The 25,225-nt window shown below is 44.3% G+C and overlaps 2 protein-coding genes across 9 annotated transcripts; one reads left to right on the top strand and one right to left on the bottom strand.

The window, feature by feature from the left end:
* Positions 1-2,382: 2,382 nt before the first annotated feature.
* Positions 2,383-25,198, bottom strand: LOC117581286 (blood vessel epicardial substance). 8 transcript variants are annotated; one of them, XM_034268314.1, is made up of 8 exons: positions 24,970-25,198; positions 19,190-20,069; positions 7,312-7,469; positions 7,123-7,225; positions 6,866-7,066; positions 6,675-6,816; positions 3,084-3,116; positions 2,383-2,601 (listed from the first exon to the last, which is right to left on the bottom strand). In XM_034268314.1, the coding sequence occupies exons 2-8, from the start codon at positions 19,748-19,750 to the stop codon at positions 2,537-2,539; spliced, it is 1,263 nt and encodes a 420-aa protein (XP_034124205.1). In that variant the 5' UTR covers positions 19,751-20,069; positions 24,970-25,198; the 3' UTR covers positions 2,383-2,536. The 8 variants fall into 8 exon arrangements, with proteins under 8 accessions (XP_034124205.1, XP_034124207.1, XP_034124206.1 ...); XM_034268316.1 differs by having other exon boundaries at positions 6,917-7,066; positions 24,970-25,194; XM_034268315.1 differs by lacking the exon at positions 3,084-3,116.
* Positions 14,262-18,402, top strand: LOC117581285. Its single transcript, XM_034268309.1, has 3 exons — positions 14,262-15,259; positions 17,155-17,387; positions 17,513-18,402. The coding sequence occupies exons 1-3, from the start codon at positions 14,562-14,564 to the stop codon at positions 17,959-17,961; spliced, it is 1,380 nt and encodes a 459-aa protein (XP_034124200.1). The 5' UTR covers positions 14,262-14,561; the 3' UTR covers positions 17,962-18,402.
* Positions 25,199-25,225: the final 27 nt, after the last annotated feature.

Below are 25,225 nucleotides of genomic sequence, written 5' to 3'. Positions count from 1 at the left end.
AAGAGCGAAAGGTGGGGTGGAGGGGGGCGAACAAAAAGTTAGAAGCCACAACAGGAAGCCTCAAGCGTTTGCAGATCCATCGCTTATTTGATTACTGATTAGATTTGGATTTCCATTTATATTCTAAGTGGAGACGGAACCAAGTAAAATAAAACCGAAAACCGTTTTAGCTGCCAAAAGGGCTGCCTTAATGGGTATAAAAGAGGTGGCACCACAGCACGATGAGGATGCTCCACCACAGCCCCGTGCATATAGATAACCCGGTGGATGGCACAACCGCATACAGCAAAAACCGCATCAAATATTAAAAATGTCGTTTGTCCAACTTTTCGAGAGAGGGAGAGAGTCGTCTGTGGCCCCACGGCTCCATCTCCAGGACAATGTCGTTGTCAAAGTTAGTTGTCCCCCGGATCTGTGGCTACTACTTGCATACATTAAATGTCTCCTGCCTCCTGCAGGCTCCTGCTTCCCTGCCATGCACCCAATCGTACGGTCAAAAGACAACAGAGACTGTGCTGCACGTCTCATGTCTCCCGTTTTTGGTATCCTTTTAAGGTTTTGGGGGGGTAAATGTCTTGTTAATTATGCAGTTTTGACCATATAATACTGTTGTACATAACTGATTAGATGTCCATTAACATAAACTGTCATTAGCAAGCCTGCCCCACAAAACTTACCTTCCCTTCCACGAGTAGATGCCCCTACATCCCGCCAAAGTAATTTCAGTTAATGGATAGACAGATGTTTGTGCCATGAGCGTTTAGCTGTCAGTAAACTTATGTTTAGGTTTTATTTTATGTTCATTTTAATTAAGTTTTTAATTCTGCTCCAAGGTACGAAATACATTGAACTATTTGTTTGGTTTGCTTTTATCTTCGGTTCTCTTAGGTTTCTTTTGTTGCTTAATGTGGATCTTACATGAGAGACAAACGTTGGGATCGATACAATACAATACAATGCAATGCAATGCAAAAGAATGCAATCTATGGGAGGGAAAACTCGAATACTGTGGGAATGAAACCAAATTCCATAATTGCATGCCTCAAAAAACCTCAAAATGAAAGGCAGTTTCAGGGCTGACTCTTTGCTCATTTTCCTATTGATATTGATGCCTAACTAGCTAACAAAATCATTAACGCCCAACGGTGCAGGGCGGGGCGGGGGTATTATGTATACTACAAAAATAGAATGAGGCACACATGGCGCAATATCAGGATAGCCGGGTACATTAAATGCTCCAGGAATACTTTTTGGCTTCCTTCTGCCTGTACCAGGCATCCCTTCTTTTTGTCTTTTCTTCAGGGTGGTGGGACGACCAATGATATGGGGCATATATTTAGGGTTACACACACACACACACACACAGTGCCCTCCGAGTAAGTACTGTGCTAAGGCTTGGGGATCTCTGGTGATCTTCTGTTTCTGCAGCCACTCGTATTGGGAAATGTAAATGATTTAATATGACAATTTAGGCGGGAACTGGTAACAGAATGACCTATACCTGTACTGTGCTCGTTGTGATCATTTGTGAATGGTATGGAGTTATATTCGTAAGCCTTGTCTGGTATGATTTTTCGGAATGGGTAACACACAACAAAACATTTTTTTTCTTGCCGATACGTATTCATAATTGTTTGCATGTTTCTTTGTGTGTATGTGTCCTATGTTTAGGTTTGGTTTTTCTTTTTGTATATTTTACACTTAACAATTTGTTTTGCTTTTTCTTACACTTTTTGCATATTTTTGTAATTGTTCTGTAACCATATTTTTGTTTTTTTAGTAATTCTCTTAACGTTAGGGTAATAAAAAAATACATTTTCTTCTTTATTTAATTAATAATCATTTCGTTCCGTTGTCTTTCCGTTCCGTAGCTGTTTCATCCCACGGACCGCTTTTCTCCTGTTCTCCTCTTGTTTATATTTCTTTATTTTCTAACCCTTTTAACCATAGTTGTAGCGTAATACAATTTGCAACTAGACTAAATTTAATTTATAAATATATTTTCGCGCATTTCCATTTTGTAGTATGGCCATGGGTATTTCTGAACCACTGAAAGCAGTGCCATGCTGTGCTTTGCTTTAAGGAAACTAAAAAAAATATGCCATAACATATATTAAAAAAATTAAAGATAATGACAAAATATATCATTTTGAACAATACAAAATACATTTAAATTAGATGCTCATCGAAAATTAACTGATTGAATGACTTAAACACTTATTAAAGCTCATCGTCAAAGTGAAATTTAAAGAAAAGCAAAAACTTCTGTGGCTCACACACACTTGCATTGCCAGAGAAATACCCACAAAAAAATTGATAGTATTTGTATCTGTATTTGTATAACGACGCATGCCATTCGGTTTCCTTAGAAATATTGTAATTTTTTAGTTTCTTCTGTTTTTCGGGTCTTTTTCTGCGATTACCCTTAGCAGCGGGGGCTCTCTCAGTATTACCTAAAATATACATCTAATAATACTCAAAAACACAAGTCTAAACATTTCCTCCTCGTTCCTCCGTCGCTCAACTGATCATCCTCTCACACGGCCGTCTCGTGGTCAGTCTCATCGATCCGTCCCAGGCGCCAGGAGTTCGGATCACCAGCTAAAAGCAAGTCAATTCAAAAGAAACAGAAGCAAAAGAGAACAAAGATATATTTTTACTCAGTATTGATTCCACATATAACGTTTTTTTTAAAGTTTTTTGAAGAGACGGCGTGTAGCAAAAGAGTTTTTCGGCTTTTTTAGGGGGGCGGGGTGGGAACTAACGCATATGGTAACACTTTATTTTTGTTGTTTGAACAAAAGGCAGGGCAGGCATGCATAGAATATAACTCTAAAAAGCTTACAAAAACGAAAAACTATTACAAAACAGACACACAAACGGTCACACTACAAACGGTAACGGTAATGATAATGGTAACGGTAACGGTAACGGTAACACAGACTTTTCAAGAGAGAGAGAGAGAGACACACACAGACTAAGGAGCATACATACGCTGACGGCTAAAGCATCTTTTCATTGATTTTATTTCATTTCTTTTGATCTGATTCATTGTTGTAGTTTGAGTATTGGTTGGCACTTACCGCAATCGTAATACTTCGATATCCTGGGCAGGGCTGATACACCGATAACACCACACACAACAGTTAATCGAACAATCATCGATTGAGATTGGTGGGTTTTTTTTATTGTCGTTGTCGTTTTTTTAGTAGGATTGTAGTAGGTGTTGGTTGGTTGGTTTGTAGTTTTGTAGTTTTGTAGTTGGAGTTGAAGTTTTGTTGATTAACGTTTATGATCGAGAGTTTTTTGATATTTTTATTTTGGACATATCGTACAACAAAATTATAGTTCACCGAAAAAATAGAAAATCAAATACATAAATTTCATCACAAATCAAACATACAGTTTACAATATATGTTGGCTTTTCTTTTGTTATAAGTAGGTAGCGGGTCTGGGGAAATTGTGAAAAACATTTGAGTGTGGTAGGAGGAAAGCAGAGGGGGTTAATAGAGAGTGAGAGAAAGCTATGGTAGGACCCAGATACAAATTACGACTAGTCCTCTACCAGGAGGGCAGTGTGTCACGCTTGCTAGTCGGGCGTGCTATTTGGGTACAATTTGCCTCTGAACTAATCTGAGTCCAGACAGTTTATTTCTAACAATTACTCTAGCTACAGCAGATAACAATATACTATATGAGTCATTAGAACCACCATTTGGTTGACACTTTGGTCATATTTAGGACATACAAATCCGTTTTTGATGGTTCTAATTACTAATCGGGGCTAGCCCAAAGTATTTCTTTCTTTAATGTATTTGCTAATTACGCTATAATTATTATGGATGCACGGGCTAGCAAATGGGGCGGAAGTGATCAACAGCCTAAACAATTCATGTGTTTACAGAGTGTGTGTGCGAGATTGCCTACTGCCTCACAGAAGCCGCAACACTTCCCCCTATGGCGATCATCGCAACGATAGACAGACAGACAGACAGACAGACAGACAGACAGTCGGAGAAAGATCGCAATCAATAGTCGGCGCAGAGATCGCGACAACAGCAAAATTGTTTAATTAAATAGAAAATATTTTTGTTATTAAAATAAAAATCAAATCAATGCCAAAATAATGTTAATGATGCCAAATGGTCGACAGTCAACAGTCGGCAGTGGCAGAGCGCGTGCCTTCCCATTCAATGCATATATAGTATCTGATACGAGTGAGAATGAGTGGAGTGGATGTTCGTTCTTCTCTTGATATATAATATGATTTTTAGTTTTTTATTTGCTTTCGTTTTTGGCTTGTTTACACATTCACATTGATTCCTTTCGTTATACAAATAATCATTTGTTGGGGGTATCTTGTGTGGTTGGTGGTGTTGGGGAGCAGGGACTGGGAGCAGGGACTGGGAGCAGGGCGATTATACACAGCAGATCATATATATATCTTTGTATTGGTATGTATATATGGTATGTACTATATTGCATGTATGGGTTATGTTATGTTATGTATATACAACGACTTAGGTGCCTAGGTGTATTGCTTACACAGTATTAAATATTATTCATTATTAATTCTAATTAGTTTTCGCGCTCAATTTGTATGCAAATCAATATAAATGTGGAGAATACAAACAAAACAAGTAATAATAATAATAATAATAGTTTTAAAAATGTGTTAATGACAAACAAATTGATAGAAAGTATATTAGTTAACAAATTCATTCAGAGAACTGCTTTTTTGAAAGAGTTCACGTCGGCTCAAAAGATCATTTATCATTCATTATTGATCATCACTTGTCACTCGATCGTCACTCGTTGAAGTGTTCTTCAATCGCTGGATTCGAGAGCTGTTCTGAAACCAGTTGATTGTTGTCTTTCAAGCAGCTGAATCGATGATTATGTGTCAAGGACTTTTAAGCTGCTTTGTGTTCATTTTTAGTGTCTCGTTAAGGATATTGAAATACAACTTATGCCACAATCTATGCGAGATTCAGATGTAGAATCTTTATTGATTGATGTTCTCGTGCTAAAACAGAACATAATCTACACTAAAAACACTAATTACAGTCAAGTATCTTAATCTAATTCAAATCTGTGCTCATGTCCAAATCAGCTCAAATCTCGACTCGCTACAAGATCATCTGTCAGAGAATCATGATCAGCGTCAAGCAAACATTTAAACTACAAGATACCATACACATGTAACTATGTATTCATAATCCAATCAACCTCAGGTATGAGTACGTTTGATCATGATCTGTCGAGTATCTCATGTTCATATCTGGTTTGACTGCAACTCACACGCGACGTCGTGAGACATTCAAGGATTCGAATTAACTTCAACAAATTCCTCTGATTCAATTCAGATCTGTCTTTTCTATGATCTTTCATTAGCGGCTCTGATCGATGGACTTCAATAAGAAATTTCCGTACTTCTGTGGAAAATTTCGTTGTGCGAGCGAGTGACAAGTGAGATAATTTGTTTAGTCTGTGAAATTCGAGTGTTGCCTGGCAATTTGTTTGGATTGGGTTTTGGGTTTCTCGTTCGGTTGGTTATACAAACAATATAGAGTACATATCGTAATGCTTTTAGAGTGATTATATCTGGTGAGACGGGTGGGACGGGTACGGGGACGGGGACGGGGACGGGGAGGAGCGTGACTGTGTGTCTTTGTTTGTGTGTGCTAGATTCTATGAGATGCGATGCGATGATTGCTGCTGGAGTGATGATCAGGCGCTGGAGTTGGCGTTGGCTCTCTCTGCGATCGGATCGGGTTGATGAGTGGATGATGAACTGATGGACTGGTGGACTGCTGATAGCTGCGTATGCTGCTGCGTATGCTGCTGCTCTTGGTGGGTGGACTCCTGTGCGTGTGTGTGCATATGTGTGCCTTCTGTGGTGATTGATTGTTGTCTGGTTTTTTGGTCAGAGGTGAACTGTTTTGTTGGTATGGCAAGTGGCGGAGCGAGTAGCGCTTAGCGTCGTTGTAGCAGCATTTGATCTTCATAGCCCGTTCATTCATTTCACAAAGCACTTTGCTCGTTGTTGTTCGCGGTGGAGGAGGACTCGTGCACTCGTGGCTCGGGTTGCAGTTGCAGTTGCATTTGCAGTTGGTGTTGCAGTTGCAGTTGTTCTTGTTGCAGTTGCAGTTGCAGTTGCAGTTGCGGTTGTTGTTTGTACGTGCGACCAAGTAAGGGAACATGCTCTTCTAAAATTAGAGTTTTTTTTTTTGTTTTTTTGTTTTGTTTTTGCAAATAGGTAGAAAAAAATAAAAGAAAAGAACGGAACAATAAACAGAAACGTACAAAAATCAAAATGTATAATAAACTTAGCTTCACGAATAAATCAAACTACTTGTAAATCGTACTTTGAGGTTAGGTTGGTTTGTTGGGTTCCAAATTTGAGGTTAGGTTCTAGCCAAAAGTGAGGTTAAGCCATGCAAAAGCCCCGTTACAAGCAGAAGGCGTGCAAACAGAGAGACAGAGAGAGAGAGATAGAGAGAGAGAGAGAGAGGTAGAGGTAGAGAGAGATTGTGAGGTGAAAAAATGAAGACTGAATGAAGGAAGGGGGACAGCTTGAGAGACAAAGTGACAGACACGTAGAGAGAGGGAGAGGGAGAGAGAGAGAGAGACAGAGAGAGATAGTGTGAGAGAGAAGGTGTGGGGGACTTACCCTGCAATTGTCGATTAATCAGCGCCGTCAGTCCATGGCCCACATCGACGCTCTTCTTCAGTATGAGCATCGGCTTATCCTCGGCATCCTCCGCATAGCCTCCCGATGGCAGAAAGCCATTGCTGGCTATCGATTCGCTCACCTGCAACAAAATCGAAATAATCGAATCATTTATCGGGCACTGTACGTACGGGACGGCGGTGGGGCAGGGGCAGGGGCAGGGCGGAGAACCCAGACCAGACCTGTGTGACCTGCATAAGTTTCTTCACAACATCCCGGCCCAGTATATGATCAAAGACGGTCTGCAAGAAGGGCTCGGCCATAATTGACAATTTAAGCTTGTCCCGATGCCAGATGAGAACACGAGACTCCTCCATGGCCATAATGGAGACCTGCCAAAGAGCAATTAGCCAAGACACACACATACATTTGGGTTGAAAGTATTTACCTGAAAGTAATCATCGGTCGAGACGCCAAACCATTCCGGCGAGTCTAGGAACTGATGGGGAAACACAATATGCAACGCCCTCTGATGCTGCGAGACAACCAACCTTTCAATTGGGTAAAGGGAATACATTTAGTATGTTCTGTTCTTGTTTGTGGTTGAATGATTCATTCATTTATTGGTTTAACTCACTTGCCACTCAGCACCAGCGACAGGCTATCGACCTTGGTGACCTTCTCCTGGGCATAGACCTCCTGGTACTTCAGGGCACGTATCACCTTCATGCAGTTAAGCACCTTTTTGAACTGATGTCGCGTCACATGCAGCGGCTGGAACAGGGCCATGTACACCTGTAATACCATGCAAAATGATCAGATATTATTATCAAAATTAGAACAGAAAAGGGAAGAAAGGGAAGATCTTCCCATGATATGTGTGATCTTTGTGTCCCACCCTCGGCTTGAAATGATCTGCAACTCTTTAAATTCTAGCTGAAAACCTATTTAACTCTGGGCAGTCGATGATTATTCATCACGGCATTCTTTTGAGTCATCGTACACCTTTTCCACACGATCATTGGATGGGCATTACAGTGTAAGTATTCCGTATATTTAATGGGCCTGTTTAAACATCTGTTCGTACAAAATTAATTACGTTCCAGGTCGAGCCCCTCGCGCAGCAAAAGTAGGAGGATCCCCAGAGAAAGAGACAGAGAGAGAGAGAGCGAGAGATCATTGATCCCCCCAAAGAGATGATCTTCCCCCAGAAGTTAGTTGGGAGGTTGCCGCATCTGTTGCCAGGGTGCTGCCTCGCAACCAAAACATCTTGTGGAAATCAGTCAATATTTTTCCACTAAACAAATCGTAATGTTGACATTCATTTTGGCTCCGATTCGCGCCCTGCTAATCGTCAAGTACAACAAGATTGCGGCAGACGCTCTACGGGGGTGCAGGCGGCCACAGCCATATGACGTTTCGACCAGTTTCTGTTTTGTTTTCGGGGGCATCCGTCTACCCCTGCCCCTACTCCCCACGCACACACAGCGAAATGGGCCACAAGCCAGCGAGCAGCGAACAGCAAACAACGATCACATGGCCCAAACGATCGGCAGTTGCCATGCGAAAATGTTGCTGACGCAGCCGTTAGACAGGCGACCCAGGGGGCCCCTCAATCGGCACCGCATGGGAGGCACACAAACCAGCAAGTGGCAGCAGCAGCAGCAGCAGCAGCAGATCGTATTGCATGCAGCGCCAGCAGTTTTGGCCCCGCGAATGCTCTGCTCTAAATACGAAGCACATGGGCTTGACGAGCGACCGATGAGCCCTGCTGGAAGTCGCGAAATAAATGAATGAAAGTGGTTGAAGGAGATCCTTTCTAGAGCATGGTTGACCCTATTTTAGATGCTAAATAAGTGGTAAACATTTGAATATGAATGAAATCCTAGGGTCTCTCCACTTCGTTGTTTGATTTTATGTTGATTTACGTTCAACTTTTTGCTGTTTTGTGGCGGCAATAACATTAAACATTAACGAGCATGGCAAAATAAATAAATAAAATAATCAAAAATGTGTAGCCCGAGCGGCAGACAAATTGTAAATCCGACGACGGGGCAGGTTTGGCGGCTTCTCCATCACCTCCGCCTCCGACACCGCCACCGCCACCACCGCTCTGTGCCGCATGCGGCATCCACTCCATGGGGCGAATCCAGCGATTCGTTTCGATTTGCAACAGTCGCCACAGCAGTCGAGAGCCGGCAGTCGCCGGTCGTCGCGGACATTGCCGCAGATGCCAAAGTCACGTACGCCAAAAGCCCAGGCGGAGCTCTGAACCGCCAGACGGCAGGCGGCTCCAAATACAAAGATCCATAAAGGCTTCACATACAGACACGGATGGGATACCCTTGCAAATCGAATGATCATCGCCATTTAAGACAGAAATCGCTAACAGTATCCAACGATCTAAAGTGTGGCAAAGTATGTTGAAGAAAGATCAATTAATGGACATGGAGGATGCTCATTCGACATTCGATTGCCATGAAAGTTAAGCAACATATTAAGGGATTAATAGATATATTTAAAAGCTTCCTCAATCTGGAGGCTGACTGAGAGACTATCCATATAATCCATAGGGGAACGAACACCAACAGATTGAACCAAAATTAGAATAGAACCCGTCAGAAAGGGTAAAGAAAATAGCAGGAGGAGGCGGCACAAACGGAACGAAGCACTGGGAATAGGAAGAGGCACTTGCAGATTAGCGGGTCTCTTGATGAAGATGAACTGCTGGACTGGGATAGAGATACAGAGATACAGATGAGCGATGCCCATACGATTATTGTCGTGTTCCTTTTTGTGTGGGAAACAAAGTGCAATTCCGTTGAGCCGCTCTACGCAATTTGCGAATTGAAATCAATGAATGCAAGAATTCCAAACAGAACACAACAAATAATAATAATGCGTACACACATAATGATAATACATACGGCAGCCACTGTACCAATTTGTGACATCAAATGGGGGAAGGGATGGAGATGGAGCTGGGGATGGGGATGGGGATGGGAATGGGGCTGAGGATGATGAATGGCCTGATCTGAATGACAGATAATGCTCTCCGCTCCAATTGGAGCGCTTTGCGGAACCGATCCGCACTTCCAGGCGCCATAAATCCAGGAACTGATAGCAAAAAGAGAGCGCAGGCTGACCCATAAAGATCGCAGCATTCCCAAGAAGATATCGCATGCATTGGAATATAAAGTTTTTTATTCTCTTCATTTATCAACAATAGAAAAAATAGAAATTCTGTATGAAGCAGAAGATTTAACAAAATGTAAGCTGTCGCTGGTCTCCTGCATCGGAGGTTGAGTCGGACAAGCAGTAGACCAAGCAGTAAGCAAAACTGACTAGCAGTGGAAGATAAACCCAAGAAGCAGTCGAAACGCTACACTAGTCCATCATCACCCTCCGTCACAGGGGAGTTGCCAGTACATGTCATAACGTGTTTCACGTATGTACATACATATCTATGTATTTCCTTGGTCTATGTTCGTGACACCAAAGTATTTTTTCCTGCTCCCAATGAAATGCTCTTAAAAAGTTGTGAGAACTAAAAACTGACCTGCCTGAATGAACAGATGAGAGACTGATCCCCCACCACTCTGATCAGTTTCATAGAACGTTTCATGTGCACATACTTATGTGTGTGCGAGAGATGAGTGAAAGCGCAGCAGCAGAAGAAGGAGCACTGCTGCAGTTAAAGAGGTGCAGCAGCTGAAGAAACAGCGCAGCAGCAGTGCTCAAAGAAGCAGCGCAGCAGCAGAACTCGAAGAAGCAGCGCAGCCGCAGCCGCAGCCGCAGCAGCAGTAGCAGCAGATCCATAGGGAGCTGAGCGCAGAAAAGCATTCAAGAGCCATTGAACCTGTTATGTGCAGACGCATGCCAAGCAGTGCATGCTCTGTGTGCGTGTGTGTAAATAGCTGATAAGCAAGCGCCAAAGTGTATTGCTTTTAGGGTGTACAGGGTGTGATTTATGTTAGTACCAGCAACAGTGAAAACGACACCTACCAGCAGAGCAGCGGAGCGGCTCTCTTAGCTTTTCATAGATAGATAGAGAGAGAGAGAGAGAGAGAGAGAGAGAGTGGGTAAAAATCGATAGGTGCACACGATCCGCTGCATGGCCCATGAATGCCTCTTCCATATGTATATGGCTACCACGGAATGGTCAGAACTGGCAAAGGTAGTTGTATTTGTGGGAAGTTTCCAGTGCAGGCTTAGCCAAAATGGATCGTTGTAAACAACAACCGCCTTGCCGTCCTGCTGATAAGAGTAGCTGCACCACCGCACCCATTCACTTCACTTTTGCACACTGCCACACCAACTCTACCCACAGACTTCCTTATCATTGCGCCTCTGGACAGCAGGCTAGCGCCTACCACCAGCCATCTTATCAGCCGATCCTCTCAGCAGTGCGATCGTCATTATGGTGAAATACTACTTACTGCCTTCTGACTGTTGTTTGTTGCTCTCGAAAAATGAAATGCTAATCGAATTCTATTGTCAATAAGCGACAAAGATTCCGCTTCCATGTGCGATTCACATGACTTTCTTTGAGGCAGACACCGCCTCACGTGGGTGTTTTTTCCTACCTCCAAAGGGGATTACATATTGTTAGCTCTTTTTTTTTGGCAATGATTGAGCGAAGACATTGTGTGAGATTGCTATTGGGGTATCGTGACCAAAGGCATGCCTACCCTACCGATGGAGATCTTTATTTGGATCACTGCCATATGATGGACAGACAGCTGATTCGATGATGATGCTGCCTAATGCTGACGCAGGGAGCGACATCTTTCATCAGATTTCGGGTAGCGCCTGACTACCGACGCAACGCCACGATGAATGCGTCAGGTGGTTAAAGAAAATAATTTCCATGTCCCCCTCTCCTCTCGATCACCGATCATAACACACGCATGTGACGTGAAAGCCGAGCGGCACGTCCGCATTTGAGGCAATCAAGTGGAATTTGCCACAGACCCGAAAAAATAAACACCAGACGTAGCTTTTTGGCCAACGCATGTACCATCGCGTCCCATTGTCAAAATAAAACAAGAGATAAGCGCGAAAACAGCCAAATCTGATCATATTTACTGATACCCCATGATTCCCCCGATGCTTCAGAGAGGGATTCAAGATCAATGTTCGAGGATCAAAAGCACAAAGAAAACAGAGGGAGTTTCTGTGATCAAATTGTCTGATCGAGCAAATAAAAAAACCATGAAACGTTAATCAAGGAAAGATTTTTAAAAAAGATTATTTGTTTTACTGAAATAATATCACTATAATCAATATTTTAACTATTCTTGTATGGTATGTCCCAACAAAAAATTCATATGAAATAGCGCCTAATCGATTTACAAATTAATTTGATAAGAGGCCCCCGGGCCCCCATGCATTCGCTCCTTCTGAAGAAGCAAATGAGTAAGCAAATGATTTCAAATGATTCACGACAACCCTACAGCCGACTGTCAGAATTTTAAGCATCGAAGTCAGAGATCAAAGTCCATGGGGGATCGGTGTGTATCGCCCCCCACGAGTCGGTTCTTTGCAAAACTAAAAATAAACTAAAGTACACCAAACAGAAAGTTGCCAAATAAACAGACTGATTAAATGATTAAAGGTCAGCCGCGGCATTGATTAGGCTGCTAGGCAGCTATCCAGCAATCATGGACAATCATGGATGGATGGGAGCCCCTTCCGAGGGTACTGCGTCTCCAACAATTCAAAGAACCAAAGCCCCCAGCAAATCTTCCTTAGCAACGATGATTGGGCATGAAATCGAGTCAAGAGAGAACCATTAGAGAGAGCCCCCATGGAATTATTAAAATGCAATTATAATAGTCACGATGATCGGACCGGATCGGATAGGTTCGATCGATTGGAGAAAGAGAGAGAATATCGGGGCTGCCATAACGATACTAATTGAAGCATTTGTATGCACAAAAAGGAGTCCCTGCCGCCATAAACGGATCCATCGATTGATCGATCGTCTGGGGAAAGATCCACGTCCGGCCAGAGCCCCAGAGCTGCACGGATCGTTTCGGATCGAATGGGAAGCTAAAAGGGTGAAGTGTGGAGCGGAGATGGGAGACCCGCCGTCGCAATTAGATAATGAGCAGTTTGTGGGCCGGTGGGCAGGCAGCGATTGCGATCGTAGCGGATGAGAAGATACTATATAGAAAGTTCCCTCGCGCCCTATCAATATTTCTGTGCGAGAGATCAGCTCTCTTGTCATGTGGGACACGTTCCGCACAAAATTCGGCGGCGGCGCCAAAAAATGTTTTCTGAAAAACGAATTCAGAAAATGGCCGACGAATCAGTCAGTCAATCAGTCAGTCAGGCAGTCGAACAAATGCTTTCAAATAATGGTTATGGTGTCTGTAAAGATCAAAGATCAGCTGAATTTGTAAAGGGAAAAATATTGCATGGAAAACACATACAAACACATCCCCTTCAACTAAATGGAATCAAGTGATCCAAGTGATATTTCATTATCTTAGCCTTAAATGATCATCAAGAACAATCGAAAGTGCTTTGAAAAGACATCACCTGTCCACTAGCAGATCAAAGAGCATTCGGAGGAATGATGTAAGCAGCTTTCAAACAATCCTCAAAGCGAAAAGTAAGAGCCCTTGAAAGTTATTGATTTTCTTAAATTTAACTAAGAAAGTAAGAAACTAAGTAAAAGCAAATACGAATGCCGTGCTAATGATATTTGGGGAGAAAGGTGCAGGGATTGCTGGTAAATTGCTCAAAAGAGGGACTGTTTTTTTTGGTTGAAAGAATCCCCACGAAAAAAAAACACCATCGACGTCAAAGTGCGCGTATCAATTCATCGAAATCGATGTGCGACTCATTCGGGGATTTGGATTGCAGACTGGGTTCCCCAAAAGAGATGTATCCCCCTCTCGGAGGCACTCTCTCCGTGACGTCAAAGGGGAATTCTGAATCAATGAATTGTTTGTGAATTTTAATGTTTTTTTTTTTTGTAGTAGAAATTCCAATGCCGATACGAACGGAAAGCTACACAAAAATCGCCAGAGACGGGTGAGCGCAGCGAGGAGAGAACTGAGAACTGGGAAATGGAGAGCAAGAGGAAGAGCAACAAGTGGGATGGGATTGGGTGGGGGATGAAGGTTAAGCCACAAAAACTATTCACATGTGGCGCTCATTAAAGCGCAGGGTCCCATTTGTCAGGTGCCTTATATGGGGGGCGGGTTCGGATTCGGATCGGGATCCAAAAAAGCGTGACAGCGTGACAGAAGCCGCTAATTGAGATTCTGCAGGTGATAAGGGAGCTGCAAAAGAAAGAGAATGAGAGAGCGTTTCGCCACTCTTTCTCTCTCTCTCTTTTTGAGACTGCAAGTCTCTTTCATTCTCTCGTAATTAATCCCGTTCAAGCGCATAACTTGATCAGCCAAAAATCTGTAATCAAAGAGACGGGGAGAGAGAGAGAGCGTTGTCAAGAGAGCGCGCTGAAGAGAAGGAAGCAGCGACGTCGCAAAGAACCGAAGCGGCAGCGACAGCGACGTCAACGGCAACGGCAACGTCAGGCGGCCCCCGTCGTATATAAAACCTTATGCCATGGCTGTCGGCCCCATTCACACCTCAACGCGCGTGGACGTAGTCGCCTGCCGTCACCCAACCAACCAACCACACACACTCCCCCCTTCGGCCACACTCACTCACTTACCCACCCAGCCCCGCGGTACCTCGACTAACCACCACGTAAATTTCGAACTAAACAACAGTTAAATTTTTTTGATTGTGCAAAAAAGTGCTTCCGAAATACAGAAAGAGACATACACAGGGCGAAAGAGAAACAGACAAAGAGGGAGTGCAAAGAACTAACTGTTAAATAACGTTGAGAGAAAGAAAATCAATGCAAAAATGTGCCATAATTCGGGCATCGAAAAAGGCGAGCAGCAGATTGAACGGTACATGGCCTTCGGGATGCCCTCGCGCGCCGTCAAGAGCGTGAAATACACGATGCGCAAGCGAGAGAAGCAACAGCAGAAGAAGGAGCAGCAGCAGCTGCGCCAGAGGCAGCTTCAGCAGGAACAATACCTGGAAGAGCTGGAGCTGAGCAGCAGCAGCAATAATTACAGCGACAGCGAAGATAGCGGCACCGATAGCACCACTATGCAGCTGGCCTCAGCAGAGGCAGCGAAAATGATTGAAACAAAGCCAGAGACCGAATCAGAACCAGAGGCAACAGAGCCAGAAACAACAGAAACAGTAGCAAGCAGCGCTGCAGCAGTGGCTGTGACAGCGGCAGAGAACCTGACATTAACAGAGACCCACAACCAAAAGGGTATCAGCATGGATAACAGCAGCAGCAACAACAACAGTGAGATCTTCAAAATTCCTAAAATGTGCGGACGATTCCGCAAACTGCAGCAGCAGCAGCAACAGCAACCGCAACAGGTGGAGGATATTTCACAGCTGAAAGCACAGCAGCAGCGAAAACTAAGCTCGTTGGAACCCTCCATGGATGATGCGCTCGCCATTGGTACCCAAATGACACGCAAGGTATCGGAGCGGATCACCTGTCTGGCTGCCCAGCTGCAGGGCAGTCGCCTCTACACGTGAGTACCCTACCATATCAACGAGCCCCCAAAAATAGCACAAGCCAGCACACACCCATCCATCTATCATCATTTCACCATGTGACAAAAAAATTCCGAAGCAAAAATGGGAATTATCAGCGGGCAGCAGGCAACAGGCATCCCTCTTATCGTTTGTTTGCACGTTAATGGTCATGCCGACCGATCGTCCGATCACGACCATTCATTATTTTCACCGAGTGCTTTTGAAATTTCTGTGCATATAACTGTATCTGTATAAGCTGTTTTGTCAGCTGTTGTTGTCTGGACACTAACATATTGCAAGCAGGCCCACTCCAGACGAAACACGTACATACTTGATGAAATCTGAATCCCATTTGAATTTCCATTCCCGTACAGGGAGAGTGGACTTGGCCCCCACTGATAAGACCGAAAACACCCCCATAACCTAACCCAATACAAACTTAAATTTCTGGTCCACAAAAAAACCAGTTGTTGCAGGTGATTCATTTGGGGGAAGACACCAGGCGGGCTTACTTAAATATAATTGGTGAATGTGAGTAATATTATTTTTAGATACGATACAAATTACGCTCGGTTCGTGTAGCCTTGACCGTTGAGTCAGCTTTTTGGATCGTGCGGGGGGTGGTCGAGATCCGGGGATCCCTGACGAAACGTAAAGTCAATAGAGTTCCTGCCCTCTCTTGGCCCTGACAATGAAAGTGTTGCGAGGCACAAAGTGCGTCAACGTCAACAGAGTTCCCGAGTTCCCTCGGAAACTTTTGTCTCCTCTCGGTCAAAGTCGGATTTCTGTGGCGACGTCACAGCAGAGAGAGAGAGAGAGAGAGGTGCTACTGGATCGTCGTCGTCGTCTTCGTCGTCCGTCGGCTCCTCTCTCAATCTCTTTCCGTCATTGGCTCTGTTGCTGAGTCGGTTACGTTCCCCCTTCCACCCACACTGCTGCGATAATGTTTCTGGATTTTTATCAGCTGGACGGCACAGCGCACAGCTGATTCTCTGGATTCGCTTCGTTCTCTGAATTCGCCTTAAAGGTGCAAGTGCACAATTATCTACGGTTATGTAGATTGGCCATTTGTTTCTTTAGTTATACACCTTCCCCGACCCACCATGGATGTTGTGGTTGTGTAGGGGGGAGGCTATTTGTTAAGGGGAAGTGGAAAAAATGTTCATTATTTGGTTGCATGCGTTTTCGCACGTACGCCACTATAGCTCTATATTCGCCGCAGAAGCAGAGCAACAGCAGCAATAAAAGCGCGAATATACCTACAAACAAGCATACATACATACATATATATGCAAAAATGTGCACCCACCGAAGGTGGAAGGGGACTGAGAAGCAGACAACCAGCCGACGCAACAAATGCGTAAACCGAGACACACACACACACTCAGCCGTACAAACTTATTTGACGTCGACAACGACGCAAGAGGTAGACAAAAATAAATTATTAGCGTGCGCTCCGATCGTTCGCGGGCTCTCTCTATTTCCCTTGTTCGTCTGTGCGAAAGTTCGCAGCAAGCGAATCTAATCGTGAGGGCCACGTGTGGTGCATGCGTAACGGAACCAGACAGAGAAAGAGCAACGTTTGATATACACTTTCAAGCGAGTGGAGTGACTGCATTCTGCCAGGCTTTACGTACAGTCTGTGACATAAGGAAAATTCGTGCCTGACAAAAGAGTTACAACAACCTGGTTCAAGGGTTTTGGAGTTTGGACTGCACTCGAGTGACCCAGCAGCGGATTCTGGAATGCACGGCACGGCTATAACTTATTCAGATTAGATAGATCAAAGCACTCGAACTCATACATTCATCGATTAATCATCAGTAACATGAAAACAAACAGCTTTAACGGGTTAGCTAACTATAATTTTGATCTTCTTTTATCCGCACAGAATACTGACGCGTACCACACAGCCAGCACACTTGATAGCCGTCTGCATTTTGGCCTTTGTGATGATGACTGTCGGTCGCGACCTTATCGAGGGTAACCCCGCAACGACAACAACAACGACGAGAACTCTGAGCAGCAGCCCAGCCGGAGGAGGTGGCACCCTGCCGAACCTCGTCTATCTGGGGGCATTCGCCACTCACTTTGGTTCGCAGATCTGGATGACATTCGTCTCAGGTAAATGTCCACGCCATATCCATCCATCTATCACCGTTCCATCCATCGACAATTCGAAATCCTCTTGTACACTTTCCGAATACAACTCCAATGTATTAATCCCTAATTTATTTATTTTTATGCAGGCCTCTCCCTGTACTTCTCCCTGCCGCGCCACATCTTCGGGCAGTGCCAGCAGATTTTGTTCCCCCGGTACTTTGCCTTTAACGCCATGCTCAGCCTCACGATGCTGGTGACCTATGCAAAGTACTTCCTCAGCGGCTGGACGACCGCGTCGGGGATCCAGGTCGGATCGCTGGCTCTGGCGGCGGGCATTGAGGTGGTGGTGCGACTATATCTGGTGCCGCCCATGCTCAAGCTGATGCACGAGAAGTACAAGATCGAGGGCGCCATCGGCAGTGGCCAGGAGGTGGGCAGCCTCGTCCAGGGCGACCTCATCGACTGTCCGCACTACCAGCGCATCCACAAGGGCTTCCGTCGTATCCACATGACCATTGCCATTGGCAACATGACCGTCATGCTGGCCACGTGTCTGCAATTGTATTTTCTGGCATCGAAAATACATCTTAGCTAGGGCACAGCACACGCTCTGAAGAGAGAGTCTGGCGAGAGGAGATGAGCAGCGCAAAGCAAAGCGTTCAGCGCCGGAATAAAATCTGTTCTGGCATCCAAGAATTTATACAATTAATCTTAGAGTCTAGAATTCATTTCAAATCACAAACCGCACGACCACACTACGCCACGCCACGCACTCTCTCGATTGTATGTTAAATTTTCAACGATAAATTAAATTTCACATTCAAAAATCATTCGCCATCACACACAAAATAATTTCTTGAAGCGCACAAAACAAATCAAAACAAAACGAGTATTTTCTGCGATTTTCCAATCTGATTTTCCTGTGATAAAAACTCATCCCCAACAACCACCCACCCCTCCCCAAAACCTCACACACACACACACACACACACACACACGCACACACAAAACATTTAGTCGATAGCCGCGTAGAAAATAAACAAACACACACACAGTTATTAATTAATAGCCTATTTGATAATTAATTATGCAGCAAGCAAAACGGTTTTTCTCCATCACACTTCCGTTTATATCTCCTTTTTTTTTTTTGGTTATTTATTAAACCATCGAACCTAAAATATTTATCTGCTTTAGTTGACAAAGCAAACAAACACTTAGTGAATAATAGTTTTTTAATTAAACATAAAACAAAACAAAAACAACAAACAAACAAAAAGAAACCATAAAACAAAAGAGTGAAAACCGATCAAAAAAATGAATAATTAAAAATCAATAAAAAATATTCAAACCACTTGAAAGTGTGCTTAAATTAAAGAGATACTGGTTTTTCCATTGATGGGGTTCTGAGTGTGGGGAGATTATTGTAAACTGCAGAAAATATCCGTAGATTCGCGGTAAATATCAGATAATTAACGAGGGAAAGCCGTCTCCGTTTAAAAGTGTTTTTACCACCTTAAGAATTGTATTGCATGCTTGTAGGCTGTACCAACAAATAGACAAGTATAAGAGGGATCTCGAACGCTAAAGGTGCATGTAGACGACGCTCCGTCTGCACTGCAGCATGAGTGATCAGACATGCAATCAGAATGCTGCACAGAATATTAAAATGATTAGAGAATTTGCCATAAATCACGTGCTCACAGTCTGATTACAGCTGCATGCACCGTAATTCAAGCAGCAGCTCTCTCTCTCTCTCACTTGAACATAGCCTACTTTTTGGGATGCAGATAAGAAAAGAAATATATTGTGTGATGTGCACTTACCGCCTCAATCTCCTGCTCAAAGCGCACGGGTCTCAGGCGACAGAGAACCACAATAAGATAGATGAAATTGACGCCGATGCCGAGGCCAGACCAGAGGACCACATCCGGTGTGCACTCCACCAGGTAGCCATACATGCCCATCATGATGCAGCCGATGAGGAGCATCGCACGCATCCACAGCGAGCCGAAGGGGCCGTGGGGGGCGAGGAAGGCCAGGAATAGGAAGGCCCAGCCGAGCTGAAAGTAGAGATGGTGCGGCTGCTGCCAGTTGAGGCACTGCTCGATGGACCAGTCGCCGGGATTGATGGAACGCAGGGTGCCGTTGTTGTCCCATGTGATCGTGCCGCTGGCGGCGCTCGTACCCGCCGTACTCTGCGCTATCAAGGTGCCTGCTGAGGCTGCAGCTGCTGCTCCAGCGCCCACCTCGGCAGCGGCAACAGCAGCCACACCTGTGCCCACGCCACTGCCGCCGCCCGCACCGATGCCCATGACGCTGGCGCTGCTGCCGGCGCTGTTGATCAAAGCTCCGACGCTGGCGGCGCTGCCGGCTGTGCTGGGCATGGCCTTGGCCTACCTACACAACGCTCTCTCCCGTGACTCTCTCACTCTCGTTCTCACTCTGCCGCGTATCAGTCTGTCGCTCTCCTTTTCAGCTCCTCGTTTCTCTCTGCTGCTGCTGATGCTGCTGCCTCAGCAGACGTTAGCGTAGGCGTAGACGTAGGCGTTGCAGTCCGCGCTTAACAGCTGTGGATGGGGGCGTGGGGTTCTTCTGCTGCCTGGGTATGCTGACCGAACTGCTTGGGTTCGCTGCTGCTGCTGCTGCTGCTGCTTCGTCTCTCGCTGCTGTCCCGTCTCACATTGTTGCATTGTTTCGCAGCTGCTGCAACGGCCAATTAAAAGTTGCCATTAATTACAAAACCGTTAATCAATAACGGTCAATCATCAACGATACAGTCGCAGTGGGAGTCACGCCACATGACGCCGCGCCACTAGACGCCATTAGACGAACTCTTTTTTGTGTACATTAAAATGGCATTCCATAAGGCTTCGCGAGGGTACGGGAGGGTACCTATTTATTATTCATACAGAATAAACCCGAGTCGAGGCAAACGTTCTGGAGACACTGAAAATACTCGGATATCCTGGAGCAGATGCGCAGCAAAACTTTCACTGCCCAACTCCAGACACCTTCTTTCCATTCTGACCTCATGTTCAGCCACACTTTATTCACCTGCGACAACGTCCATGTACCAAACCGAGCAATCACAGCAGCACAAAAAAGTCCGCAGTTGCAGAGATACAGATCTTTGTGTCACACAACCTGTTCCATGAAGCGAAATGCTGGTCAAACGCCTCCTCCAGAGAGTAAGCAACAAAGCAAATATTGTAGACGGAAACTTGGTCGAAACCCAAGAGCCCAACAAATGTTGGTTTTCTGCTTTTAGCTGACCCAAAAACACTGCCGAAACAAGGGGGAAGTCGGACAACATAGAGACAATGCGGAAAAGGGGAAAGGTACAGTGAAAGGTCCCCCATGATTCCAGAGATACAGGGAAGCCTTCAGTGCCGTCTGTGCTGCGTTTCCACTGTACATTCATTTTGGGCTGGGCTGGTCTTCGCTACGTTGTTTGTCAGGACTCGGGAAACATTTCCGGCATGGACTTGAACAATAACAAAGAGCAACAAAAACAATACAGAAAGAAAGAAAAAGAGTGGAAGGAGAGAGTGAGTGATGGGGGAAAGGCATACAATAATCAATTTGATGTCACCATCAGACCAGCTCGTGGTCGAGGTGTCACTTCTGGCTCCCGAGTTTACATGTTCGTATGTAGTACATATGTATATGAGCTTGCCACCAGTTGGCGGTTGATGATTATGATGAGTGCGGTCTGATGACCATGACGGCGACGATGACGCTGATGTGGAGGATTACTCAACACTTTGCATAAACTTGTAAGCTTGGAACCTCCTCCTCCTCCTCCTTCTCCATCTCATTCGACAATTTCTTCAGTTCAGATAATGATGATGATGTGACATACATATCGCACAGGAAATACCAACAACAATCAGAAAACAAGGCCAATGCTTCCATTATCATGGAGCATTATCATCATCATTGTTGCTGATGGAGCAGGGAGGCAAGGGGATTGCGCGGAAGGAAAGCAAAGGAACGACAGAAACTGCATAACAACAAACATTCAGAACGGCCCAAACAGACTTATCGTTGAGTAGACAATCACAACAACATAACCTAAATACAACAACACTTTTACACCAACACCAATTCACAGCTTTAACAGCATCCACCAAGAGCTATGCAGACGAACAGCAGCTATGGTAAACCCTCAAAAACGTGCATCAACTCCAATGAAAAGCCTCAAAAACATAAAACACAACAACACCATAACACCATACATCAGCACCTTTTCAGACCATAAAAAACACACCAACACCATTTAACAGCGACAACAGCACCAATCTACACCCTCAAAAATACTCAAAAATTATTGTTAAGCGTACACCAACACACTCCAGTGTACACCTTCAACAACGCTACCCGAACACACAACCCACAGAACTTTTTAAAAACAAAAACCATGCAGACGGCGACAACGACGCATGGAAGCAGAGAGAAGATGAAGTCATCGTCATGTTGTTGCCTTGAAAAAGAAGCAACAACAGCAACGATTAAGCCAGCGTCTCGGCCTGGCCTAAAGCCCAAAAAAAATGGGCACGAAGCTTGCACGCCAAGAAGCGGACAAGAGCGGAAAGTGGAGAAATATAATAATAAAATGTGTAATACATGAAAACCATAAATAAGAAATGGCAGTTTAAAGCATGACGAAATGTTAATACTCTGCTGGAGGGGGAATGCAGTCAGATATGTAGAACACACTGGGAATACTCTTCAATCTGTGCCCAAACATATTTTTGACTCAGCTACAACTCTCCCCCAAGATAGAGCGCCCCCCCCCAAAGGTCCATGGCATAACACGAATGTGAGGGTATTTTTAGGCACGAGTCGAGCGAGTAAGAGAACGGCCAATACATGGAACCAAAGACAATTAAAACGACCACGCAGTCAGTTTCATTTGTCGGTTGTGCTTTTTCTTAAACGTTTTGCACATGGAAAACATATACATACATATCTGCATAGAAAAAACCAGAAAACCTCTTGGATGCTAAAATGCCAATATGTTTGTGGGGCACTTGACTTGGTCGCTGCATTCGTCGGATAATTGCCACGAGGGAGTTGACGCCAGCACTATGGAGGAGTGGGCAGTGGCAGTGCTCCGGTTTTGTTTGGTTTGGATTGGAGTGGGTAGCGCAGCGCCACTCATCGAACAGTGGGATGAATGTTGGAAGCAATAGAGAAGATGGCATGTCAATGGCCAATGACAATATTGACCAGGGTAGGGAGGAAATGGTGAAACCATTTATTCATGTTTTTTTTCTGGGGAAGTCATTGGGGGTATCGAAGTCATCAATTGCTGCTACTGCAATTTGAGTAATCATCGGTGGGAAATGCGGGAAAAGGCGAGGGCATCCAATGGACATGTGTAATCGCTTTCCCTTCGCTGAGTGTCGCTGCATTTATGGAACCCTATCAATATCCGCCTTGGCCTTACAAATCCAATTTTATTACGCATTCTGTGGTAGATATTTGTGGCAACAGAAACACAATTAGCGGACTGCCTTCAGGGGGGTTGTCTTAACCCTATCGCTCTCCGATACGCGATATCTCTTCTTCGCCCCATTTCTAATTGGTATTTGGCCCACAAACTGCAAATTATGGCTGCTTTCGAACCACGCGCAGTCCAATTGGAAGTCCAGTCGCTGGTTCCGCTGGTTCCGTTTATGGCAGCAATTGGAAAATGGGACACTGATCGAGACGGGACACGGAACGGGGGAAGCGCTATAAAAGTTTAATTACATGAAATTATTTATGTACAGAAACGTAGGGCTTCGCTTGTGTTTTCTTTCATTTCGTTTGTTATTTATAATTTGTTAACAACTTTTGGGTGGGGAGAGTGGATAATGGATATTGGTGGACTGGCATGGAGTGGAGTGGCGTGGAGAGGATGCCTTCGAGGCAAAACAGAAAGTGAAACAACGAACAGGTTTTTTTTGAGTTGGCAATTTCCGTTTCCCACGGAGTAAACAAAAAGAGCGAGGACGGAAAAAAACAGACAACAATAAGAATTATAATAATAATAATAATCATAAAGGCAGAGTCCCATCACATACCATATTTAACATCTTTAACCACAAAAAAAATAAACAGCAAAAGATATTTAATAAAAAAACTGCTTTAAAATCTGCTTTGGTGAAGGAAAGCAGAAAAAAAGATTGGGAAATGGAATAAATGTACATCCAGCTGTGTATATACATGATGCATCGATTATGATCAAATCCAAAGATCACAGATCTATCATAAAAAGAAAAACCCTTTTAAAAAACTATAAAATATTTTTCCACTCAAATCAATTCAGAAATATGAATACAAAATGCAGTTGTAGGATAAGGATCAGCGTAAGAGCTGTGTTCAATGGGTTAACATGGTTGAAATGCCGACCAAAGGGGCCTTGGCAAATATGCATTTTCCGTCCGGAATCGCAAATGGAAATCAAAATATTTTACCGTTTCATGGTGTAAATATTTTATTGGATGCAAATCTGAAATTGGAGCCGGCAATCGGAACCAAAAGCTCCAGCAACGGAAGGGGGGCTAATATAGCTGTAATATGTACATTTACAAATACATATATACATATGTATTTTTGTGGCCCCACGTACATGGAGCACATTCATAAATCTATGCACACACACCCGCATACGCATGGCAGAGTGCATGCCATGCAAATGCAATCACTTACACGCACACACACACACACTCGTCTTACAAAGAAACGCACAGAGTACAAGTGGGAGCGAGTTAGAGCAATTGATGAAAGCAACGGAGGTGGCGGGTGGTGGGGGAGAAAGCATTAGCAGGAGCTTCAGAGTTTGTTGCCGCCGCCGCCGCTGCCTTGCACTCTTTATTTCTCTGCTTCCCACCCGTTCACCTTCTTTTGCTGTTACTTCTTCTCCCGCCTGTTCTTTTTCTTTTCCTTTTTTTTCAACTCTTTGTCCTCCTCCAACTCTTGGCCGTCCCTTTCCTGCTCAACTTTGCCTTGTGCGTGCTTGCAACTGCAATTTCTGCTGCTTACGTCGCTGCCTGCCCGTTGTTGTTGCTGTTTCTGCTGCTCCTATTGCTGCTGCGCTGCCACCACCCGCCTTGGGACACTCACACACACACAAACATACAAATGCATTTTTGGAGAGCGTAACTCGTGTTGATGTTCGATTTTTCATCATTCTTGAGCATTTTTTGTGTGCATTTTGTATTGAAATACACACAAACACATGCATACACACACAGGCTTAGACTCCAGTGTGTACATTAACTGTGATTATAGATATTATTTAATTACTTTTGGCGCGACAACAGCAGCTGCAGTAGGCAGCAAAGACAATAAAAAGCCCTCTGCTGACGCTTAGGTTATGTATATAACTCTCCCTGTCACACTCCCACTCATACACACTCCAGTTTGAATAAACAACATTTGGCAAAAGAACAAAATAACACACACACAAGCCCAGTCACTCAAAAAAAAAACACACACACACCGAAGGGGGGAGGGAAGATACGCACAGAGTGTGGGGAGCACTCGGGAAGATTTATATTTTACACGTGAGAGAGCGAGCGAGAGCGAATAAATAATTTACTCATTTATTTACCAGCGGAAATCTGTTTATATTATTTGCTTCGCGACCCAACGACACTGCGACGACAAGCGACAATCCGACGACCCGTCCTGGGATGTTGATGTATATATATTTGTGATAATATATTTCTAGAGATATCTCAACTACTCTGAACTTAGAAAATAATTCGATTGTTCGCGGCCCGAGTGTTCGGTCGTGTTTCAAATGGGGGCGGCAAGGCCGTGCCCCGTCCAAGATCCAAGATACTAGAGGTGGGTGTCAAACCATA

Source organism: Drosophila guanche, unplaced genomic scaffold (assembly GCF_900245975.1).
Source record: "Drosophila guanche unplaced genomic scaffold, DGUA_6, whole genome shotgun sequence".
NCBI classification, from domain to species: domain Eukaryota; kingdom Metazoa; phylum Arthropoda; class Insecta; order Diptera; family Drosophilidae; genus Drosophila; species Drosophila guanche.
The sequence above is the reverse complement of the archived record's forward strand: the minus strand, read 5'-3'. Positions and strand labels throughout refer to the sequence as shown.

What these genes read in the sequence shown, in the direction of transcription:
- LOC117581285 (XM_034268309.1), top strand. Translation starts at nt 14,562, where the DNA reads ATGTGCCATAATTCGGGCATCGAAAAAGGCGAGCAGCAGATTGAACGG. An exon ending in CAGGGCAGTCGCCTCTACAC is followed by an intron (nt 15,260 to 17,154) that starts GTGAGTACCCTA and finishes TTATCCGCACAG; the next exon opens with AATACTGACGCGTACCACAC. An exon ending in CTGGATGACATTCGTCTCAG is followed by an intron (nt 17,388 to 17,512) that starts GTAAATGTCCAC and finishes ATTTTTATGCAG; the next exon opens with GCCTCTCCCTGTACTTCTCC.
- LOC117581286 (XM_034268310.1), bottom strand. Translation starts at nt 19,750, where the DNA reads ATGCCCAGCACAGCCGGCAGCGCCGCCAGCGTCGGAGCTTTGATCAAC. An exon ending in TTGAGCAGGAGATTGAGGCG is followed by an intron (nt 7,470 to 19,189) that starts GTAAGTGCACAT and finishes ATGGTATTACAG; the next exon opens with GTGTACATGGCCCTGTTCCA. An exon ending in GATTAATCGACAATTGCAGG is followed by an intron (nt 6,211 to 6,674) that starts GTAAGTCCCCCA and finishes CTCTAATTTTAG; the next exon opens with AAGAGCATGTTCCCTTACTT.